General features: G+C 39.2%; 4 protein-coding genes across 4 annotated transcripts; 2 read left to right on the forward strand and 2 right to left on the reverse strand.

Moving 5' to 3' along the window:
- Window positions 1–3,736: 3,736 nt before the first annotated feature.
- LOC116618508 lies at window positions 3,737–7,737 on the forward strand. Its single transcript, XM_048721610.1, has 5 exons — window positions 3,737–3,759; window positions 3,834–3,919; window positions 5,356–5,536; window positions 6,504–6,736; window positions 7,495–7,737. The coding sequence occupies exons 2-5, from the start codon at window positions 3,853–3,855 to the stop codon at window positions 7,596–7,598; spliced, it is 585 nt and encodes a 194-aa protein (XP_048577567.1). The 5' UTR covers window positions 3,737–3,759; window positions 3,834–3,852; the 3' UTR covers window positions 7,599–7,737.
- Window positions 7,150–10,448, reverse strand: LOC5512836 (LYR motif-containing protein 2). Its single transcript, XM_001633085.3, has 3 exons — window positions 10,280–10,448; window positions 9,545–9,685; window positions 7,150–8,841 (listed from the first exon to the last, which is right to left on the reverse strand). The coding sequence occupies exons 1-3, from the start codon at window positions 10,319–10,321 to the stop codon at window positions 8,764–8,766; spliced, it is 261 nt and encodes an 86-aa protein (XP_001633135.1). The 5' UTR covers window positions 10,322–10,448; the 3' UTR covers window positions 7,150–8,763.
- Window positions 10,449–10,569: 121 nt separating this feature from the next.
- On the forward strand, window positions 10,570–19,077 carry LOC116618506 (uncharacterized protein C6orf118). The gene is made up of 12 exons (XM_032382264.2): window positions 10,570–10,745; window positions 11,010–11,137; window positions 11,714–11,854; window positions 12,236–12,426; window positions 12,866–12,994; window positions 13,593–13,777; window positions 14,428–14,492; window positions 16,285–16,364; window positions 16,888–16,995; window positions 17,416–17,469; window positions 17,808–17,869; window positions 18,310–19,077. The coding sequence occupies exons 1-12, from the start codon at window positions 10,570–10,572 to the stop codon at window positions 18,377–18,379; spliced, it is 1,389 nt and encodes a 462-aa protein (XP_032238155.2). The 3' UTR covers window positions 18,380–19,077.
- Window positions 18,922–21,256, reverse strand: LOC5512835 (transcription initiation factor TFIID subunit 13). The gene is made up of 5 exons (XM_001633084.3): window positions 21,073–21,256; window positions 20,719–20,773; window positions 20,479–20,576; window positions 19,827–19,925; window positions 18,922–19,613 (listed from the first exon to the last, which is right to left on the reverse strand). The coding sequence occupies exons 1-5, from the start codon at window positions 21,115–21,117 to the stop codon at window positions 19,536–19,538; spliced, it is 375 nt and encodes a 124-aa protein (XP_001633134.1). The 5' UTR covers window positions 21,118–21,256; the 3' UTR covers window positions 18,922–19,535.
- Between the last annotated feature and the right edge of the window lie 698 nt (window positions 21,257–21,954).

The raw sequence follows: 21,954 nt of genomic DNA on the forward strand, positions 1-21,954 counted from the left end.
TTTCTACAACTTGAGTCGTAGAGTGTAAGAGCCTACGATTCCGTTACGATGCTCGACTATGAAAGTCGTAGTGTGTAATTCAGGGCTATGACGTAACAGGTCGCGTACGACTAAATCGTGCTGACTAAATCGGCCTTTAGACTTCAAATGGACGCCCCCACTTGGCACTCGAAACGAAAGGATACCCGACAGAACGCCTGTGATTCTAAACAATGCCAGAGTCAAGTGCTTCGCTTTATATTTGGATTTAGGGGTAACCTGGTCAATATATCAAAACGGACACAAATTTTTATTTGGTAAGATATCCGGCCTTCCGGTACAAAGTGGAAGAAAACAAATAGAGATAGACGAGCACGTAAAAGAATAGAAACAAAAAGAAAAAAATAATGACATTTAAAATCCCAACATCGCGCCTATAAGTGTGGGGTATTTAAACTCGATAAATAAATATCCATAAATATCCATAAATATCCAAATATATCCATAAATATCCATAAATATCCATAACTGCGTGTTCGTACAATAGTTTAACTTAGATGACGTATTTTGTCATCGTCAAGAGAATCTGTTCCTTTCGATAAAAAAAGAGACAAGAGCGAGAAAATATTCTGGAAGCTGTAAAAAAGCATGCTCTTTTAAAAAAAATTTGATCAATTCCGTATTAACTAGATACCCATTGGGTCCGGATATGAGATACAAGTAGAGATTTCGTGGGACCAATTGAGGCTAATGAAAAAACAATATAGTCCATGAGACTAAAGATTAATTTGTTAATTTTCAAACCAATAAACGTGAAATCTAGTAAAAATAATGAATTAAATCTCAAAATATAAGGACAATAAACTTGGTATGCCTTATTTGTTTATGATTTAAGTGTAGTAGTGATGATTTAAGTGTAGTAGTTGATCATTAGATGCCGTCAAGACACTCCTTAGCTCTTTTTTTTCTTCTTTTTGGAGTGATCGCTCCGCACCGTTTCACTCGAAAAATCGAGATCTTGATACTTTTTAATATCTTCAAAAGTGAATGAAAACACAGGAAATGCAGTGATCCCTGTGATCCTTTGTGTGATCCTTTGTTCATATTAGTGGGAGACTGATTCATACGGGGGACTTATAATTGGTTGCAAATCCAAACATATCTCGCCTGACAAATTGGTCGGATTACATTCGGACGAGCAGCGTAACCTTGACGGTGAAAAGTTTCCTCCCTGCGCGCTGAGAGCTAAAACAAGGGCGGAGTGATCTTAGGTAAGTCAAAATACATTCGGGTCACCGTTTATTCTATAATTTAGTTGATTTCTGAGGTCAAAACTCAATTTCGAAGATCGAAAGAAATAAAATAAAAACAAGGAAAACTAAGTTAAAGCTCAATTACTAATAAAAACGTAGCCTTTTAAGTCATACCGCCTAAACCTTTCTTGAAGTTACTCGACGTGGCGCTGTTTCGGTGGAAAGGAAAATGGAATTTTAAAAAGCTCTGGATTTGATTTTTTTTCTGAAATCGCCAAAATTTGTTTTCACGAATGCTTAATATTTGCGCGGTAAAAAAATCAGATAAGAAATTGTCAGAAAAAGTAGCTCATTTCATTTATTCTAAACAAAATATCTTTTATATATATTTCTATAATAAATTGTCAGAAAAGTAGCTTATTTCACTTATTCCAAATGTATACAAACAAAATATCTTTTATCTATATTTCTATAAGAAATTGCCAGAAAAAGTAGCTCATTTCACTTATTCTAAATGTGTACAAACAAAATATCTCACTTCAACACGCAATCTGAGAAATTCCGGGAATCAGCATATAAGGTGCTAAATAACATAAACAAAAATAGAGTGAAAAAAAAACGCCAGCTTCTTGGACCTTTTCAGGGCGACAGTCAAATAGCTTTCGGGCAAGGGGAAGGGCAGATTCCAGATTATGTATGCTTAAAGAATGTCCCATTCTTGTGGTGGATTTTTTTTAATACAACAGTTTATTTGCAAGTAAAACTCAAAAAAACCCTCCACGATTGAAAACTGATATCTGATTGAAAGTTTCTCAGTTACTTGCTTGAATTAGCCGATGGAAATGGATGCTTTGTGACACTCGGTATTGAGCGGGAGCATGGAATGGCGGCGTGATTAGCCTTCTCTAAGCGGAACATTGATCACCATGAAATCCGATGATACCCATAGATATGCGTTGTTTGGGAAATCTCGAGCAAAAGTCTCTTAATTTCTGGCACTTGTAGTATTACATTTGTTATTTTCATATTATCTGAAAATAAATCTATTTGTGTTTTCATTTGAGGATTTAAACGCATAGGGGTCCTAGTATCGACGGATGCACGCAATAAACCAAGCCTCTGCAATCAATAAATTGCTAACACAATTTTTAACACCCTTAACTACAAAATCTTTAGAAATATTAGCTTTGGTCTAAAGGTACTAACAAACTTGCACAAACTCAGACAAAATTAAGCCGGGACTTTAAGTTGATCGTTGTAAGCTAGCAACCTTAGAGGGATGCGAACAATTCTAAAATCTCAGAGAAGGAGAAAACGGTGAAAAAAAAACAGATCTTAATAATTTTAGCTCTCTATATAGCCCTTGATTCGGTAATAGAGCAAAGATTCACCATTTAAGGGAGTAAAAAATATATTTTTTTTACAGTTAAAAAGTTCAAAAGAAAACAAGCTCGAATTAAAAGAATGCGAACAAAGAATATCTATGGTGATAGGGTTGGGGAGTTCTAATAGCATGACGGCTGGATATGAATTTGACGCGGTTTTTCTTTGTTGCGTCGTTATTAAAAGAAAGGTTGCTTTAACAAGCTTTGGTTAAAAATCGAATATCGCTTTTATCAAAAGATAGCGAAATCTGGGGGCGTTATTTGCGTTTCCTTTTGTTCAATCTTGATAATTATTTATTTTCTTCTCAGACACATCAATCATTTCACTTCCTTTTATTGCCATGGAAACACATGATTGACACTGCACTTCAAAGGCTGCCCGTCAGCCATAAACACAAGAATTTAGGTCAAACGAATGTGAAATGACAAGATTCAGTCCCTGCTAAGCTGTAATAAAAAAAAAACGAAAATGAAATATTTAAGATCGAAGCAAATATGTCATTTAAACAAAAATCTTTTAACACATAGAAACAGCAAGCATGATTATACGTTATTTCGTACACTATCCCAACTAAAACTAACTATCCCAACTAAATAAAATGTTAGCACTCGAAAAAGTATATAAATCTTTGGAAATTGTTTTTCAAAGTCAATCATTTTCCAAACAATATAAAGATGCTTAAAACCTCATTTAAGGAGAAACATCCCCATATTTAACACAAGAAAAAAACCGCAACAAAAAAAAAAATGTCATGCAGATATATGCAGATTGTCGGAAATTAGTACTCTTATTTTCTGTTGATAATTACTAAAACTAACGTTACTTTTCTAATTCAAACAATACTTAAAATAAAAATAACACAAAGTAGAACGATTAGGATACCCAAAAAGCTACAACAAAGCAATTAAAACTCAATTTCCTCTTTGATTGGTTGTCTATTTTGACTTTGAGCACTTACAGGTTGTTCAATTGGCAAAATCAGAAACGCAAAACACTGAGATTATGCCCAAATATTTACCCGTGATCGATATTACAGGTCCCGCCGATAGTTCCAAATTATTCATTATTTACTTTAAATAACCATAACCTATTTTATATTCTAAATCCAATTGGGTCATATCCCAAGTACAGCTCTGTTTGGGTGAGTAAACTTGTGTGGTTGGATGTGGGAACTGTTTGACTTACGGTTCACTCATTTTGCTGGTTTGGTTTCAGATTTTCAGTCAAGTTCACTATGCACTCTTTCCTCCTGGTGACGCTGGTCTTATCTATCCTTATTCAAGCTTTTGGTGGAATCAACGGTAAGCGACTGCTAAGGTTATTCTAATGACTTAAAAGGTCATTTCAACAGACTAATATTTCTGACCATTTTTTTTTTTTCATTCCAAGCTGGATTTACCTTTACCTTCCAAGCAAGTAGTTTGGAGTTTCATATTTTTTAGCTTGGTCGAAAACCTTTTGAGCTATCTTATTCTAAAAAGATAATGATAATAACGCGTTATAATTTTCAGGCCAAATGGTTTCTGCTGATTTTCTGCGGCTTCAGACGTTCTTACATTCTTCAGGTTCTTATCTTTTGAATACTATGCCTAATAATAGTGCCTGTCAATCTTACTTTTATTATTATTTTCATTTAATATTGGAAGCCACATAATGTGTCCACGAAAAAAAAAAACGTTCGAAAAAATTCCCAATTTAGCCGACGAAAATAAGGAATGCTATTTAAAAGGTGATACTTTTGCTTGAATGACAAAATGGTGGCTCTCGGGCTGTTTAAGTGATATTCGGTGATCGGTGATAAGGTATACCGGTAAAACAATCCTTCAAAGTGGCGGATCCACGATTAAAGGGTGGTCAAATTAATAAAAACTGAACCAACTCTTCCAAACTCTGTCAGTAAAGAAATCCTGGTTCCCTTGATGATCGCATCATTTTTCTTACTGTCGAATCCGTTGTATCGCGACGCCGCATTTTCAAAACATCGATATGTTTTTGTCTTTTGGTATTCTTTGTTCCGCCAGTCAAATTATTCTAAGCCAATCAGATTCTTGCCATCTCTCGCCTAGTGCAGTTGCCTGGCTTTCTGTCGCGACACTGTCTGGTTTTAGTCCAGAGGATAGCCAGGGAAGTGCACACAGCGACACTCTGATTGGCTCATAATGGTTTTACTGACGGAACAGTAAACAAAAACAAATAGTGTTTTGAAAACGCGGGTCGCGATACAACGGATTCCACAGTAAACGGCTAATTTCATAGAACCCATGAAACTTCTGCTGGATAGAAACTACGGCGTGTTTTGAGTAGTAATAGAAAGTATATATTGCTCTCTGTCTTAGTTTTGGAGATCACTCCAATAATATTCTACGCGTCACCAAAAAAATCATTGGTTTTTGTATATTCTTTCTATGGAATACACACTGTTCGATGGTCATCGGAAACAGGCTAAAATGTACCAGACATAACGCATTTGTACTTTTTCTCTGGCGTCACATAAGAGCAGCACAAACTAGCCGTACCAAAAATAGACAAACACAAAAAAGTCACGATATTATTTTCATTCGCACAGAAAAACGCACTCCGAACCATAGTCCATATACCTTCAAAGCTCCGTAGAAAAAAAAACGATTCTTTAATTAAATTCGAAACTGGAAAAGCTTGTCTATCCTTTATTTTGTCAGACTTGAGGGTTGCATGGTTGCATTTCCAACAATGTCAATATTTTGTGATTTTCTTCTAGGAAATCCCATAGCCGTAGAAACACGCAGCGTTTGCCCGGTATCGACATACGACGGGTGTTTCAAGGATTACAGAAATGCGAGAACACTTCCCATGTTCTTGTTCCAAGAGAGAAATGAAACTGATCCAAAATACAATGGGCAGCTTATAAACTGGAACGAGTATGGCACTTATCTATCGGGGTAAGCGTTACATTCATATGTGAACAATTGGTATAACAATTGGTAATATACCTATAAGTTTTTTTAACTCTAAAAACATGGTGCCCTTGATTTAGATTAAAACAAAAAATCAATCGAATACCTCATATGTTTAAGCAACATAAATGTACCGTTAAGCACGGGTTTTACATCAACGCTTCAAACATCTTAACCAAACTTGTAGTTTATTACAATTGATGATTTAAGTAGGTTGAAAAGTTCGAAATGTGCAAAGATATAGTACAATCAGTTACAGTTTATATCTGTAAATCATATGAAATAGTATAGTTACCTTTGGCGCCTCAGTTGTTTGCCGTGCTTAGGATGGTGTTCCTGTGGTTGTGATTAATTACAGGTTGTTACGTCACTTATTAAAATTCACGTCACAATTTACGTCATTCATTTCGTGCAGAACGAAACAATAAATGCATAAATACTAAAAGACATTGTGTAGTTACAGAAAATATCCATTCCCCCCCCCCCCCCCCCCCACCCAATTGAGGGGGTCGGAGGTATGACCCCCCACCCCTCTGGAATTTCCAACCCCCTGAAAAAAAAATACAGTGACTGTGAAGGCATTTTACCCCCCCCCCCCTCTCCCCTCTGAAAACATTGTACACATTATACCAACAACGGACATACGTTTATCATCTACCTAGGTTTCCGCAAAGGGCGAAGGGCACGGCACATAAACCGCGCGAAAATATCCTTTTTTTTTCCACAGCCAAAAGTTTTCTAGACAATTCTAGTTTACGAGCGCAATAACAGGGAGGTGTTATTTTCAAGCCAAAAGTTCTCTAAGCAAATCTAATGTATAAACATAATAGCAGGGAGGTCTCATCCGTTTTTTTTTTTTTTTTTTACAGGAACAACATTGTGTTTAAAAGTCGAGTTAACGAAGCTGTATTTTACTCACAATTATTTAGAAACTAACTTTATCGGCATTTAGGTTGGTTTGTCGATGTGCCGAAAAAGCTAAAGAAGCAAAGCAACCCTTCTTCGGCATTCAATTCTACGGCGAATGCTTTGCCGGCAACAACACGACTTACAAGAAAAAAACAGTCAATGATTGCACATGCGAGTCAGGTCACTGTGCAGGGGAAGCAGATGCTAATGCCGTCTACATATTAGCAACATCGACAACGACAGCACCGACGACAGTCCCCGCACCTCCTAATTCATGTAAGCAAAGAAATTCACGTGATTTCTTAGAGCGCCCATTAGTTTCTGTGAGAATTACACCTATCATTGTAAAACCGGTGCAGGGGGGGGGGGGGGGGGGGAGTTGCGAGTGGGCCAAAATTTGGGGCCAAACTATGAAGAATACCCTTATCTCGAGCAATGTCATTTTGATCAAATATCTCTTCAGAAGTATAGAGATAGCATACAGGTGCATTCCCAGGATTGGCCGAGGGGGTGCGGGGGGAGGGGGGGGGGGGGGGGGCGGGGGGGTGCGCAGTTATAGGTATCATATGGAAGAAGCCTAGTATTTGAAGATTTCTTAATAAGAAATGACCCTCTTTTTGGCCGCCAAGGGGGGGGGGGCACACACATCCTGCGCTACCTCCTTGGGTACGCGCCTGGCATAAACTATATAGCACTGTATTCCTTTTTATTAATGCGCTGAATAGTGCCTAAAACACTGAGTTGGCAAACATTCGCATATCCAAACATAACAAATAAAGTTAAGAAACAATCAAGCATCCGCAGTGTGAACCACACTCAATGAAAACAGTACAAGGGTCAAATGAGTAGTCCCTACCCTGGGAAAAGATTATTTCAATAAACCTCTCCCACAGGATAAACATGAACATCAACATCACTACCTGCTGGCCAGTTAAACTATTTAAATCCCCACCCCTTCCGCACCTCCCCCCACCCACTGGCCTTAACATTGATAGGTGCATATTTGAATACAACAAGAATCTGTTCTATTCCAGCATGCGAGGATGGTCCAGAGTGCATTGGATTTGAGGATTCCTGTGAAACCTATGAAGCAGTTCGCAAGCAATGTCCCAAAATGTGTGGCCTGTGCCATGTTTAAACAAGCAACATGAAAAACACTCAAATAGAAAAATCTCACAGAAAATTATGCTTACTTGGCTGAAAATAGTCTATTTGATGCATAAATATCATATTGGTACTTGGTTGTTTTGCTGAATTAAAAGTCAACTGGAAGGTTATGTCATTCTACTGAAAAGAAAAAAACTACATCTTGCCTCAATTTGCCATTGTGTTTATCACAGAAATCTTATTTTGAAATTGTTTCCAATGCCGATTTTTAAAAGCCCAAAGTTATCTTTATCTAACTAAGGGAAATGTGTAAGATCAAAAATTGAACACTTACGAAGTTGAGAATCACTAGAATTGGTGCACCTGTCTTAGAATGGGGCAACTTTCTGAGCTGGAAGCAATTTTTGTCCTGCATCTTGGTAATGACAATGGGCAATTTTTGATGGGCTCAAGTAGTCATTATCCAGATCGTAATCTGATTGGTTAAGATGGGGGCAATTTTTTACTTAAGGGGTATTCTGGTATACTCTATATCGTCTTGAGCTGCTGTTACTACCAGCTCCTTTTGTTTGAAAACAAGGAAGTCAGGGTAAGTCACTAGCTCCACATTACAGCTCTTTATCCAACATTATCATTCATTATTCATTTCCATGTTTCCAGCAACTTCATCTGGAATTACTGCTCTGCTTTGCCGTTTCCCTTGCTTGCAGTGATCAACTCAGCAAATAATACTGTGCATAATTACATAATATAAGACATTCATCATCACAAGTGCCATACCCTCTTTTGGCGGCTGCATCTCTTCAGCATTCACATTGCCCAGCTTTTGTTTGAGTTATGTTTCTCAGCTAAGGCCTGGCATGTAAGGTAGGTGTAAAGGATGCAAGCCCCTTGGCTGCTAAAATGTTTGGTTACTTCTTATTAGTAAAATACTACCCTTTCCCACAGCAAACGTGGGCAATACTGCTCAAAGAAGCTGAATCCTCAACATCTCCATGTCACACATTTGATTTGCCATCATTGCTCTGCTCTCCAATGGTAGAGGTTCATTGTCTTCGTTTGCTGTACTATACACAGCCAGGGAAAACTGACAAGACTCACATCATTTCCAAGGATACCTAGGTCGCACACCATCCTCACCTTTGAGAAAATCCTTTCCATTTGTTACCTTGCCCAACATTAGATAAAGAGTTGTGTTACTTGGCTAGGGAGATAGTGCTTGCAATTTCTCTCAATGCCTGTTGTCCTCTAGTAATCATGAATTGGATAGCAGCCTGCAAAACAAATAAAAGCCTATAATTCTGCCTAGCATTTTTTTACAATGAAAACAGCAAATATCTTGACAATAAAATACCATCACTGAAGCTCTACTATATTCAGAAGTAGGAGCTGTAGGATTTGGTGAATGGTAGAGTATGCCACTAGACCATTAGTCATTTCTAAGAAGATACGAAGTGCTAATGCTCCCATTGTATCCACAAACAGCCAGTTACTGTCAGGGGCTAGGCAGGGCAGAATACAACTTGTAGAAGATCTTACCCAACCTTTCACCTCTTTCCTGATAAAAACAAATATGCTGCAATGTCCAATGACTGTGTGTAATTTTAGCTTTTCACTGTCAAATATGAGAAGCAATGATGGTCTACTTAAAATTAAGTTGAGTTAAAACCAAGTCAAGTTAATGGAAGCTGAAAGCCACACTGTCACCAGTTTACTTCTGGTCGATTATGTGACAATATGCGATGATTTTTAATGGAAAACGTGAAAAATATTTCAAAATATTGAAAGCAGTGTGTCTATTGGGAGTTTCATTGAGGATGTGATTGATAATTAAGAGCGGATGGCCCGGTAAATACCTCGGATTTTAATAGATCCTTTTGTCTTTTAACGGTTGAGGTTTCCGTCGGACCTCCGGAAGTAAACTGGTGACAATGCAGCTTTAATACTGTCTCAAAAACAGCTCAAACGAATACTCACTGGGTCTGTTTCTGTCTTGTTCTGTTTGAATTCTTCTCTTGTCCATTCTTTCAACTCTTTCTGATGGTTTTTGTCAGGGATTTTATTGAGAGCTTTCATAAGGTCACGATAAAGACCCAAGACTTGTCGCCTCACCATGAACTATAAAGACAAAATATTATATGTGGTCAATGCTAAATTGTCCCAGAGCTTGTTTTTCCTTCTGCTTTGTTATTTGATATTTTCCCTTTTAAAAAACAACTTATCGACTTGTTAAATTGCGAATAATTTGGTCCACGATTTGTGATCACTACCCCTTTTTCAGCCGTTGTTAAACTAAAGATGATCAAAAAACGATAGGTGTACCTACATACTTAGGCCTTCTAGCCGGCTATAACTAAAGATGATCAAAAAACGATAGGTGTACCTACATACTTAGGCCTTCTAGCCGGCTATAACTAAAGATGATCAAAAAACGATAGGTGTACCTACATACTTAGGCCTTCTAGCCGGCCATAACTAAAGATGATCAAAAAACGATAGGTGTACCTACATACTTAGGCCGGCTATAACTTTTAGGAGCAGGATGCTAAATACTCGACTAATCGACGAGTAATTGGTACATAATCGATTATTACCAATTAATTCGGCAATCATAACAGATCCAAGACAGAAATATGCACCAAAACCAACCCCTGATCCGCAAGAATTGGAGCATTCAGTTTTTCCATGTTTTTTATGATATAATTTACTTACCTGTTTTAGTGAGAGCGCTTTTGTCGGCAAGCGCGCGGCCATTTTGAATCCAATGTCGACACAGGTATCCCACTAAAAAAAACGACCGTGGAATACAGAAATTATTACAAAAAAGTAAAAATCAAAGAAAAGCAAAAAATATGACTTTTTTCCGAGATGTTTTAAGGATAGATTTTTAACTAATTTTATTGTGAATTTGAATAATTTTTAGAAGTTTTTTCTTGTTTGGTTATGAACTCCCTGTGGTATGTCCCGTCGCAATGTGTCCCGGGAAACAGATCTAAACAAAAATGGCGGAAGAACGAGAACAGCAAAGACCTCTACGAAATCTGCTTGAAAACGTGTACACAGTGCATAGAAATGACATCAAGACGTATGCCAGCGGACATTTGAACCCAAGTAAACTATTGAAATCAGAAGATGAAAGGCATAAAGCGTGGGAAAGCTCAAATAAGCCCCCAATTCGGTGAGAAAGTGTCAGAACTTGGATATAACAGTTTTTTGTGTGTGTTGCGGCTCCTATTTCGTGCTAGCGGGGATTGTATTTCTGCCTGGGGTCACCCTGCGTACAAACGAGGAGCATTTATGTTGCATTAATGCCTCGTTCTTTAGAAACAAAGGTTTGGATCTCTTTTGTAGAACAATTATGGTAGGGTCCTCTGAAGTTGCTCCGATTGACATATCGAAATATGCTTGCATATCTCTTGTTTACGGTTTTTCTCATTCTTAGTTTGAAGCAGCCATCTCAGCTGGTGAACCTCCCCACTCACAGAGGCATGTCTGAGGGGGAGACTAAAGCAACACGGATGAGGGATATGCTGATTGAGTTTAGTTTAGGTCCTGTGGGCAGCACACTCGGTAAGGGAAATAATTAATTAATTACTTACCTCTAATCGGCTAAGTGCACAGCCCTTGTAGGAACTGAAATACCTGTCACTTGCGGGCCATTCAACAATGGATAAATTTAAGACTCCAAGCTCTTACACAGCTCAAACAAATGAGGACAATTAAGATATTTAAATAATTTAAATTGCAATGTTTTGAGTAGATTTTTAATCACAAGGGCTGCATTGTTTCAGATTGGGCGAATCAACCAATGAGAGCTCATATAGCTTCATAGCTAAATAAGTAAAATGGCTATTATTTCTAATAAGGCATGATTTTGCTAAGCACTCCACAGCAGTTTGTGGCCCATGAGGTTGCTAGAGAGCTTACATCTGCTTTAATTATCAGTCAAATCCTCAAAGAACCTTCCAATAGACACACTGCTTTTACAATTTTGAAATATTTGTCACATTTTCTGTTACAAATCATCAGAGGTTGTTACTTCATAGACTGGAAGTGAACTAGTGACAATGTGGCTATAATTAATACATTTTTATTTAGCTTGATAAACAACAACAAAAGTGAAGAATACTTTTTATGATCGCTCAGGTGCAATAGGACCACAAGTCATTGCCAGAGATGATGAAGATGGCATCTCTCCCAAACCTGATGAAATGGAGCTGAAGACGAAGCCAATCAATGTTGAGGAGCTAAGGTTACCTGAAATTATGGTTCCAGTTGCTCATAAAGGTAACTTTTGGTTACCATTTTTGTTTACAGGCCTTTAACCACGGTGAGGTTTGCATATACCCCTCCCCACATAGTTATAGGATGGTCCAATTAAGTGATAAAACACATAATTATAGGATGGTCCAATTAAGTGATAAAACAGGATCCTGGATTTGTCTTGATTTTTAACTGGGAAATAGATTTTGGTTCAAAGAATTGCATAATGATTTGAAAAACAAGATTCATACCCCATTCAGGAACAAATAAGTCAATTAAGAATACATACCAAATCTTTTTGTCCCTATACACTCAAATTTCCAACCGCTCAAAAGTCTTGTTTAATATTTGCAATATTTCATGTATCACATTTAATCATCCACCCGATACATTTTTTTTCTCCAGGCAAACAAGGAAAGGAAGGCGGGTACCAATCCACGTTTGTGGAGAGTTATCTTGCTCAATCCACAAAGGCTGATCAATTTGCCAGCTTTAAGGACTTTGAGGAGAACGTAATCAACCTTGGACATGCTAATGATAGAGGGGTCCTAACGGGTGAAAAGATGGCAAGAACATTAGGAAGAAAGCTTAACAAGGTACGAGTCTCACAGTTATAGCCAGTCAATAGAATTGGCAAGAACATGAAAGAAAGCTTAATAAGGTACAAGTCTCACAGTTGTAGCCAATGAAATGGTATAGTCAATAGAATGGCAAGAACATTAGAAAGAAAGCTCAAGGTGCAAGATGCACAGTTATAGCCAATAGTGCAAAAATCAGCAGATATACTGTATAATGTACTCATACCCTTCAGTTAAACCCTGGCTTGCATCGCTGCTGTATATTTAGTATTTTCAGCTGTGATGCAGCTACAACTATCCAAATAGCACTTGATTTGTTTTAAATTGTTTATTCTAAAACTAAAAATGCTTTTTGTATAATATGTTTATCTTTATCTTTAATGCTTGTTGTCATACATATTGTACATGTATTTTTTTTACACTTGCTTTTCCTAACATGCTGTCTGCTATTTTCTAGAAACTTAACGCACTTGATTCATCAAGTCAAAGGGGGCCTAATTTCCATAAGCTCCAAATCTTCACTGACGTTTGGCAAGACATTATAAATCAGTCTGACACATTTGGAGATGTGCTTCAGAAAATAAAGGTAAGAAGAATACAGATTAGGGTAATTCATGGTTAGCATGATAAGCCAGAATCCTGGGCTGGGTTCCTAGAAAACAGGTTAACCCAGGAATGTTTGCTTTTTTATTCAACCGAATGTCAGGATAGCCATATTTATCCCTGGATTTGAAGATCAAAATCCTGGCTACAGTTTGTGTGTAAAAGGTTGGTAGACATAGAAAGCATATCTTGAGCAGGTGAAGGGTTGGACTGTATGAAAAAAAAAATACTAGATAAATGCTTGTGGGTAGAAAGGCACAGTCCCAATATTCCACTACTCCGCCTACTTAAGGGGGCAATTGCACCAGTTTACTTCCGGAGGGCCAACGAAAACCTCAAGTACTCTCTAACAAGAGACAAAATAATCTTTTAGAATCTGTGATACATAACAGGCCATCAGCTCTAAATTATCAGTCACATCCTCAAAGAAACTTCCAGTAGAAACACTGCTTTTACGACTTTGAAATATTTTTTTTCATTTTCCCTTAAAAATAATCAGATATTGTTATGTAAACAACTGGTAGTAAACCGGTGACATTGCCACAAAACGCCAGAAAAACTAAAACTGTTGATGATCCCAGGATGAGTATGACAACTACATGTCCTACCTCCTGGATGCCCAGCGTCCGTCTCAGCACAGAATGCTCTACCGCCACCTGGAGAGCCTGACGCAGGACCAGGCGACCACGGCAGAGTTAAAAAAGGAGCAAGAGCGTGTCAAGAGGCTGGAGACCCAGGCAAGGCAACTCCTGTGTGAAAATGCAAGGTAAAGCAGGGCTATATAGGTCAACCCAACCTTGTTTCAATGGAAGTGGAATGCCTACTGCACACTAGCAACATAACGACATAACGACATGGGCGCACGCAATTTTATCTTTGACATAACGACATGGGCGCACGCAATTTTATCTTTGACATAACGACATGGGCGCACGCAATTTTATCTTTGACATAACGACATGGGCGCACGCAATTTTATCTTTGACATAACGACATGGGCACACGCAATTTTATCTTTGACATAACAACATGGACATAACAACATAAGAGAAAAAACATGTTTTTTCTTTTATGTAATTATGTCCATGTCGTTTTGTCAGGCTAAACGTAGTGCATGCTCCCATGTCATTATGTCATTATGTCACTGGTGTGCACTTGGCGTAAGTCCTGACATTTGATTTACACATGCTGATTCAACAATTCTTAAAATCTTCTGTCTAATTTTACCATTGAGGGTGGTGATAAAGTGTTACAAAATTTGAATCTATTGACTAAAAATTTCATGATTTAAGATTTTCATGTAATAAAATTAAGATGAGATGACGAATTCTCAGCCTGCATCACACAAGCTTTCTGTGGATTTCAGTGGAAAATCTGCTAGCAGATGTAAGAGTTCCCCTAATCATTTAATTCCAGGTTGAGAGAGATTCTTAGAGAAGAAGAAAATCTTGCCTTGGAGGAGATTGAAAGTGTCCCCAAAGGTAGGAAATATACTCTCTGCATACTCAGGGGCCGTACTTTTTGATAGGTTTAGGCCTTCCGTACACACTAACACGCTCGCTAGATCCACAGAATCCGGGTACTTTTGAAAACGCAGTAGAAAGTGAACCAAAATGAATCCATATACTTTGGTCTGTAGTGTGTGCGCATATCATAAAAATGACGTCACCCCGTACCTTTCAGCGTTTTCAAAAGTTTGAATCCATGTTAGTGTGGACGGCTGGATCCAGGCGAACACGCTGCAAAAATGATATTGTGGATGCGAATCAAGTGATGCGTTTTTGGCAAAACGAATCCTGATACTTTTGAATCCGTGTTAGTGTGGACGACCCCTCAGATCAGGGTGTTCTCAGATCTCGGATACTCAGATCTGGGTGTTCTTACTGTTTTAGAGTGCCAGAGATGGCAGAGGGAAAAAGAAGAGTTAGTACTGGCAGGGGGAAGGGGGGGGAGGGGGCATTGGTGTTAAGGAACAGTGTTAGTATTGGCAGGGGGAAGGGGGCAGTAGTGGCAAGGGGAAGAGTTAGTACTGGGAGGTCAGTGTTGGCAGGGGGAAGAGTTAGTACTGGGAGGCCAGTGTTGGCAGGGGGAAGAGTTAGTACTGGGAGGTCAGTGCTGGCAGGGGGAATAGTTAGTACTGGGAGGCCAGTGTTGGCAGGGGGAATAGTTAGTACTGGGAGGTCAGTGTTGGCAGGGGGAAGAGTTAGTACTGGGAGGTCAGTGTTGGCAGGGGGAATAGTTAGTACTGGGAGGTCAGTGCTGGCAGGGGGAAGAGTTAGTACTGGGAGGTCAGTGCTGGCTAGGGGGGAGGTCAGTGTTGTTGTCAGTGTTGGCAGGGGGAAGGGTTAGTACTGGGAGGTCAGTGTTGGCAGGGGGAAGGGTTAGTACTGGGAGGTCAGTGTTGGCAGGGGGAAGAGTTAGTACTGGGAGGTCAGTGTTGGCAGGGGGAATAGTTAGTACTGGGAGGTCAGTGCTGGCAGGGGGTAGAGTTAGTACTGGGAGGTCAGTGCTGGCTAGGGGGGGAGGTCAGTGTTGTTGTCAGTGCTGGCTAGGGGGGGAGGTCAGTGCTGGCTAGGGGGGAGGTCAGTTTTGTTGTCAGTGTTGGCTAGGGGGGGAGGTCAGTTTTGTTGTCAGTGTTGGCTAGGGGGGAGGTCAGTGTTGTTGTCAGTGCTGGCTAGGGGGGGTGGTCAGTGCTGGCAGGGGGAAGAGTTAGTACTGGGAGGTCAGTGCTGGCTAGGGGGGGAGGTCAGTGTTGTTGTCAGTGCTGGCTAGGGGGGGAGGTCAGTGCTGGCTAGGGGGGGAGGTCAGTGCTGGCTAGGGGGGAGGTCAGTGTTGTTGTCAGTGCTGGCTAGGGGGGGAGGTCAGTGTTGTTGTCAGTGCTGGCTAGGGGGGGAGGTCAGTGTTGTTGTCAGTGCTGGCTAGGGGGGGAGGTCAGTGTTGTTGTCAGTGCTGGCTAGGGGGGGAGGTCAGTGTTGTTGTCAGTGCTGGCTAGGGGGGGAGGTCAGTGTTGTTGTCAGTGCTGGCTAGGGGGGGAGGTCAGTGCTGGCTAGGGGGGGGGAGGTCAGTGCTGGCTAGGGGGGGAGGTCAGTGCTGGCTAGGGGGGGGTCAGTGTTGTTGTCAGTGCTGGCTAGGGGGGAGTTCAGTGTTGTTGTCAGTGCTGGCCAGGAGGTGTGGTGTCAGTAGTGGTCAAAGGGGGGAATTGTTGACAGGAGGATGACTGTGCAAACATACCTGATAAAGAGAGAATGTCTAACCTGCTGGTGCAAACTACAGAGCCACAATCAAAGGGGTACATACATGTGGAGGAAGTCCCTAAAGACTTGGAGGAGCAGATCAATGATCTGCATGCCCAGGTTTGTAATAGCAGAGATAAGTCAAAGTCATTAAAACAACCTGATATGCCATTGTCATCATCACCATCACAAACACCATCACCATCATCATCATCATCATCATCACCACCACCATCATCATCATCATCACCACCACCATCATCATCAGCATCATCATAAGGGAAGCCTGTACAAAGGGGGGTCAGGGGTGGTTAGGGGGTCCCCTCTTAGGGAACTTTAGTTCTTGCTGAATCGGTAGTGTGATATGAATAACAGCCAAGTTTTGGATAGACCATTGGTAATGAATTTTAGATATCTTTTAACTTATGAAGCTAAAGTTAGCCAATTTGCTTGCGAGATTCACTGTTTACATAAGACGATTTCAACATGCTATGCGCACTGAATTTATTTGTCCAGCTGGTTGGCTAGGGTAATGCCTTTCAATCAGTTAGTACATTTGATTCTCACATCCTCATTGGTTTAAGGTGGCCACGCTAGTGCAAGCCACACTGCAAATACTCAATCTTTTTTTTGTTATGTTTAGATCTTGGGTCGGCTAGATGCCATTGAGGGGCTGAAGAAGTACCAGCATGAGCACTGCGTCCCAATCTCCGTCTGCCACCATCTTGAACAGTGCATCAAAGAAACAGAGGTAGGTCTCCATAGCAACACAGAGGTCCATCCCACCTTAAATCCAGCTTGGCCTGTTTGTATGCATTTAACTTAAAGTGGTTGGCAAATCATCCACATTCATCAGTTGTGATTAAACTTTGACCATCATCAGAAGTACATCCTACAAACATATGCACATAAACAATTCCTTTCTGGGCAAACCAAGTGATTTACAATCATATAACCTGCTTTTATATGCTGAAATGAAAATCCAGAATTGTAGTAGTAAAATCTTGAAACAATTAATATGCACTGTAGGTGTTGAGGTGTTTAAAAGAAATCTATTGTGTGGTTGGTACTTGGTCTCTACAGTATTCCCCCCGAAATCTGACTAGAAGTGTTTGTTATCAGCAGCATCATACAAAAAATAAATAAATAACTTGTGCATTTTGTTTTGCAGGTTGACATACAGAAAACAATAAAAAACAACGAGTTCTTGGAGAAATCTATAGAGGTATACACCCAGCATTAATAAAAAAGGGATGCTTAATAGCCACATATAAATATATTTTATGCCTTGAGAATGGCAAACAGGAGAAAAGCTATCCAAGAGCTTGTGTCTATCCCCATGTAAGTTTAAGCAGAGCTGTAGCAGAGGCTGGGAATCCCCCCCCCTAATATTTTCAAAAATTGGCAAGGATATGACTAGCAGGGGCGTGTTGTCTGTATCTCCCTATATATTTTTTTAATGTTTCTGTATCGTGGCTCCCCCAATATTTCAAGGCCTGCTACAGGTCTGCAAATATATAGAGGTACTGTAGTAATAAACATATTTTATTATTGTGTTTCAAGGATTTGGAAATAGAACTTTCAGAATTGCTAGAGAAGTCAGGATCCAAGGAAAGCGATTCAAGGTGGGTGTTGAGTTCCCATCATGGTGATTTTCTTCTCTTATGGAAAATATACAATATAGCATATGGCTAGAGATGTGACTTTTAGCTCCTATGATTTTTCATAATATATCAGTCTAAAGGAGGACTACCTTGGAGGGGGGGGGGGGGGGGGGTGTACCCTGCTAGCAAAGCTTTCTTCCTGTGTGTTTCTAACAGTTCACTTGGCTGTGTTGCTTTTCATTTGCTATGTCCCCAGGAGATAATTCTGTGCAGGCTGTGAAGGTTTTAGTATAAGTTGAACCTCAATCTTTAATATTGATAAATTATGTTATTAAAATGAATGAATACAGCAACTGTATGTAAGAAATCCCACCCTGAAAATCTCACAAACAATTAATATATAGAAGTGTGAGTGGATGTTAGGGTACAAGTACTGACTCCAAGTATCTTTTTTTTCTCAGGAAATTATGGAAAAAGATTAATAATCTGGAAGTGATCAAATTTGGGAAAGAGCAAGAAAAGAAACTGTGAAGGAAACTAAAGAAACATAGTACCTCAAGTTGATTATACATAGGTCGAACCCAAGAGGTGCACACCGACTAGTTCTCCTAAAAAAGTCACATGATTGGCAAGAAAATAAATTTTAGCCTTACGGAAAAAAATGGGTGTGGTCAACAGATCCAAGAGTGGCTGAAGGGGAGGTGTCATATGGAAAATAAAAAATGATTTAATTTGATGATACTTTTAAAGAGATTACCCTTTTAAAGCAGCCAAAGGGGTGTGTATGCATCTGCCTTTGAGAGAGTAGACATAGTGATGTGCATAATTGAGATTTCATAGTTGAGATTCCAACCCTAGACTTGCACCCATTGTAAAAATTAAAGCTATATTCTCAATCACACAGCTTGAGACATATTAAGTGATAACAGACCTACAGTAAGGGATAGGGCGACCATGCCTATGACTTTTTTAGGGTGTGTCCACCAGGGGGAGTACTGTTATGTTGGTCAAATCCTTGTAACTTTCCAAGGGATGAGGAACATTGAGATTGTTACATTATTTATTCAGTGGCCTTTTGTTTTGGTTCTCTTTTATTGTTTTTCAGGGAAATAGAATTGTACATTCTCTTCTGTATGATACTGTAAATATGGTAAAGTATAACTTTCAGGTTAAAAAAATCTTTTTTTAGAACATACTTATATAAATAAAAATAAAAACATTCTAAAGAATATGTCTAGCAGTCGAGTTATATCACATAAGTTATATCATGGGTCAATTTTGGTGTGCCTCTTGCCTGCTGGATTTGGTTGCCATGTTATAGAGTATCAACTCTAAGGTTAGTGTTGACGGTACCAGCACTATCAGTAAATTGTCGCTCTCCCTGTTGTATACAGCAATTGTATTTATGCATCTTAGGATAAGTTCAAACATTTGATAAAAACAACTAAATTCCCTCTGACAGCGCATCAGAGTTTGTTTGTGCACCATGGGTTAGCGGCCTCATACCCTAATTTAACCCAGAAAAGAAAAAAAATTAAGTCCGTTTGCCCTTGTTCTGTATTTTTCATCTCCTTTTTGCATTGAATATATGTAGTCTTAGAGATCTCTCCAAAGCTTTGTAAACCTCTGAATTCTTCCTTTTCATGCTTCATAAAGCCCTGCTATTCCTATGTCTGCATATAAACATCTAACTAATCTCTCCATAGCTTTCTGCATCAAATGCTTTTCTTGCTTTCTTGAGTTCTTCATTCATGGTAAGAAGGTCCTAAGTGGGTAAAAAAGGGGGAAACAATCTCAGAATGTTTAGGGGAGGAAATCATATCAATGCATACTTTAAACAAAATGTCTCTGACCATGTTGTCCAAATTCTAACCAATCTCACACTTTTCCCAGCCCAGAGGTTAGTCTCTATCTCTGAGGATGAGCATGAGGTCTCTCATGTCCAGGCCATCCATCAGGAAATAGCTCATTCTCTCACCTTGACTCTGGCATATTTCTTGGGGTCTTTTCTGATAAGGAACACTATGTCCTCACAGTGGACCTTGCCCTTCTTCCCAACGTCCATGGCCTTCAGTGTCTAAAAGGTGAAAGAAGCTTTTATTTATGTGATTGTTTCTTGTGTTAGTTTGAGGTTGGAGGGATGGGCCATGCGTTAAATGGGCACTTTGACCACTCAATTATTTTGTTGTGCTAAAGATTCTCAAAAACAGAGCCATCAATTGTAATGCTATTTAGGCTAGGCCAAACAATCTCCCACACTATACCAAGTCACATAAATATCCATTTCGTTATTCCTACTTAATTTTTTATTTAAGGAATTAAATGAGGTATTTACAAATTGTACATAGGAATGTGAAGTTAGCAAAGAATATTTTCTCTTCCCCAAACTCTTACCATCTCAGTGATGTATTCAACCACAAGGTTTTCTAAAAGATCTCAAAAACAGAGCCATCAATTGTAATGCTATTTAGGCTAGGCCAAACAATCTCCCACACTATACCAAGTCACATAAATATCCATTTCGTTATCCCTACTTAATTTTTTATTTAAGGAATTAAATGAGGTATTTACAAATTGTACATAGGAATATGAAGTTTGCAAAGTATATTTTCTCTCCCCCAAACTCTTACCATCTCAGTGATGTATTCAACCACAAGGTCTTCTAGAAGATCTACAGACTCAGTGTACGGGCACTGATCATCGCCAAAGCCGTACATCATACATCTCACTGTGTTAACATACCGAAAAACACAATTCATGTTGGTACTCTCTAGTGTGCAATCACAACAAATATTTTTAACATCACCGTTGTGTATTTTCAAAATCAAGTTTAAATCGTTTTAGAAAGACTTTTTACAGCCACAACTTACATTCTTTGTGGAACAATCGTTTTCGCTTTGAATCAGAAGAAACCGTTTGATCTTCCTGAAAACAGACCAGTTTTTATTTTTTCTACATTAAACAAGTTTAAACCAATTCATCGAATAAATTCATACAATAGAAGGGAAACCGAAGATCGTGTTCCATAGCATTAGAAGCTATCTTCACTATGGTTCGATTGAGTTCGATTCCCGAATGAAGAGAACACCAAACATTTTAAACTCAGTGTGTCGTCATGGTTCCGGGTGAAAGTCAATTTCCTCTATGATTTTTTAATTGATGAAAAAATAATCCATTCATATATTTAGGAAAAATCAGGAATTTCAGCATATAAAGGAACAAACCTGTTCAGTTTCGGTGACATCTTCTTCTTCGCCGCCCTCCGCCATCTTGTTTCGACGCGAGTGTCCGCTGACACCACAGGACGCCCAATTAAAGACGGAAGCCCCTTGTGCAACCTAACCGGTACCTGTCTTTAGTTACACTGCATATTTTGGCTTTGAAAATTTTAAATCAGCAGTTCTATAAGGTTTTTGTTTTCCTAATCAAAAAAAAAAAAGATGACTATTTCATAAACAGGGTCGAGGCAGGGGGTGGGCTAGGGGCACGTTACCCCCAAAATTATAAAGAAATGACTAGTAGGGGCCACGCCACTTTCAAACAGCCCTAGACGCGACATTTAGTTGGTAACCGCGCTTTTTGAATTTGCGACCGCGCTTTGAGGTAGTTAGTTATTAACTGACCTGACAGGATCGCGAGTCACGAAGGCCGCAGCCAAGCTACCGAATAAAACCCTTGTTTTAAAAGAAGTGTTGATAGATATACGTATCCTATTGCGACATTTGGATACCTAAAATGCTTACGTGATTAAATTTTACAAAGAAACGATCAAACACGCAATTGAGCAAAAATGTATAGCGTCACTGTAAACGGTCCTATTGAGTGATGGCGGAAGCGCGGCGAACTACCTACATGACTTCCGATTAAAATTTTAGTCTCGTGGAAGTTTTCCTGGTTTATTGCGTAGCTAATCCATAACGTATATATAATTGTCTCTTAGAATCTGTGTTCATAGTTTTGGGAGATTGCGAATTTTCGAAGTAGTAGCTCGTTTTAATATCGCCCATGAGCGCAAAGAAATGGCTACCGCGAAGGCTGAAGCAAAACACTTTGAGATTTTAAAAGGTCTCTGTCGTGTTTGCGGAAAACGGTTGAAGAAGGCAAAA

This window comes from Nematostella vectensis, chromosome 14 (assembly GCF_932526225.1).
Source record: "Nematostella vectensis chromosome 14, jaNemVect1.1, whole genome shotgun sequence".
Classification (NCBI taxonomy): domain Eukaryota; kingdom Metazoa; phylum Cnidaria; class Anthozoa; order Actiniaria; family Edwardsiidae; genus Nematostella; species Nematostella vectensis.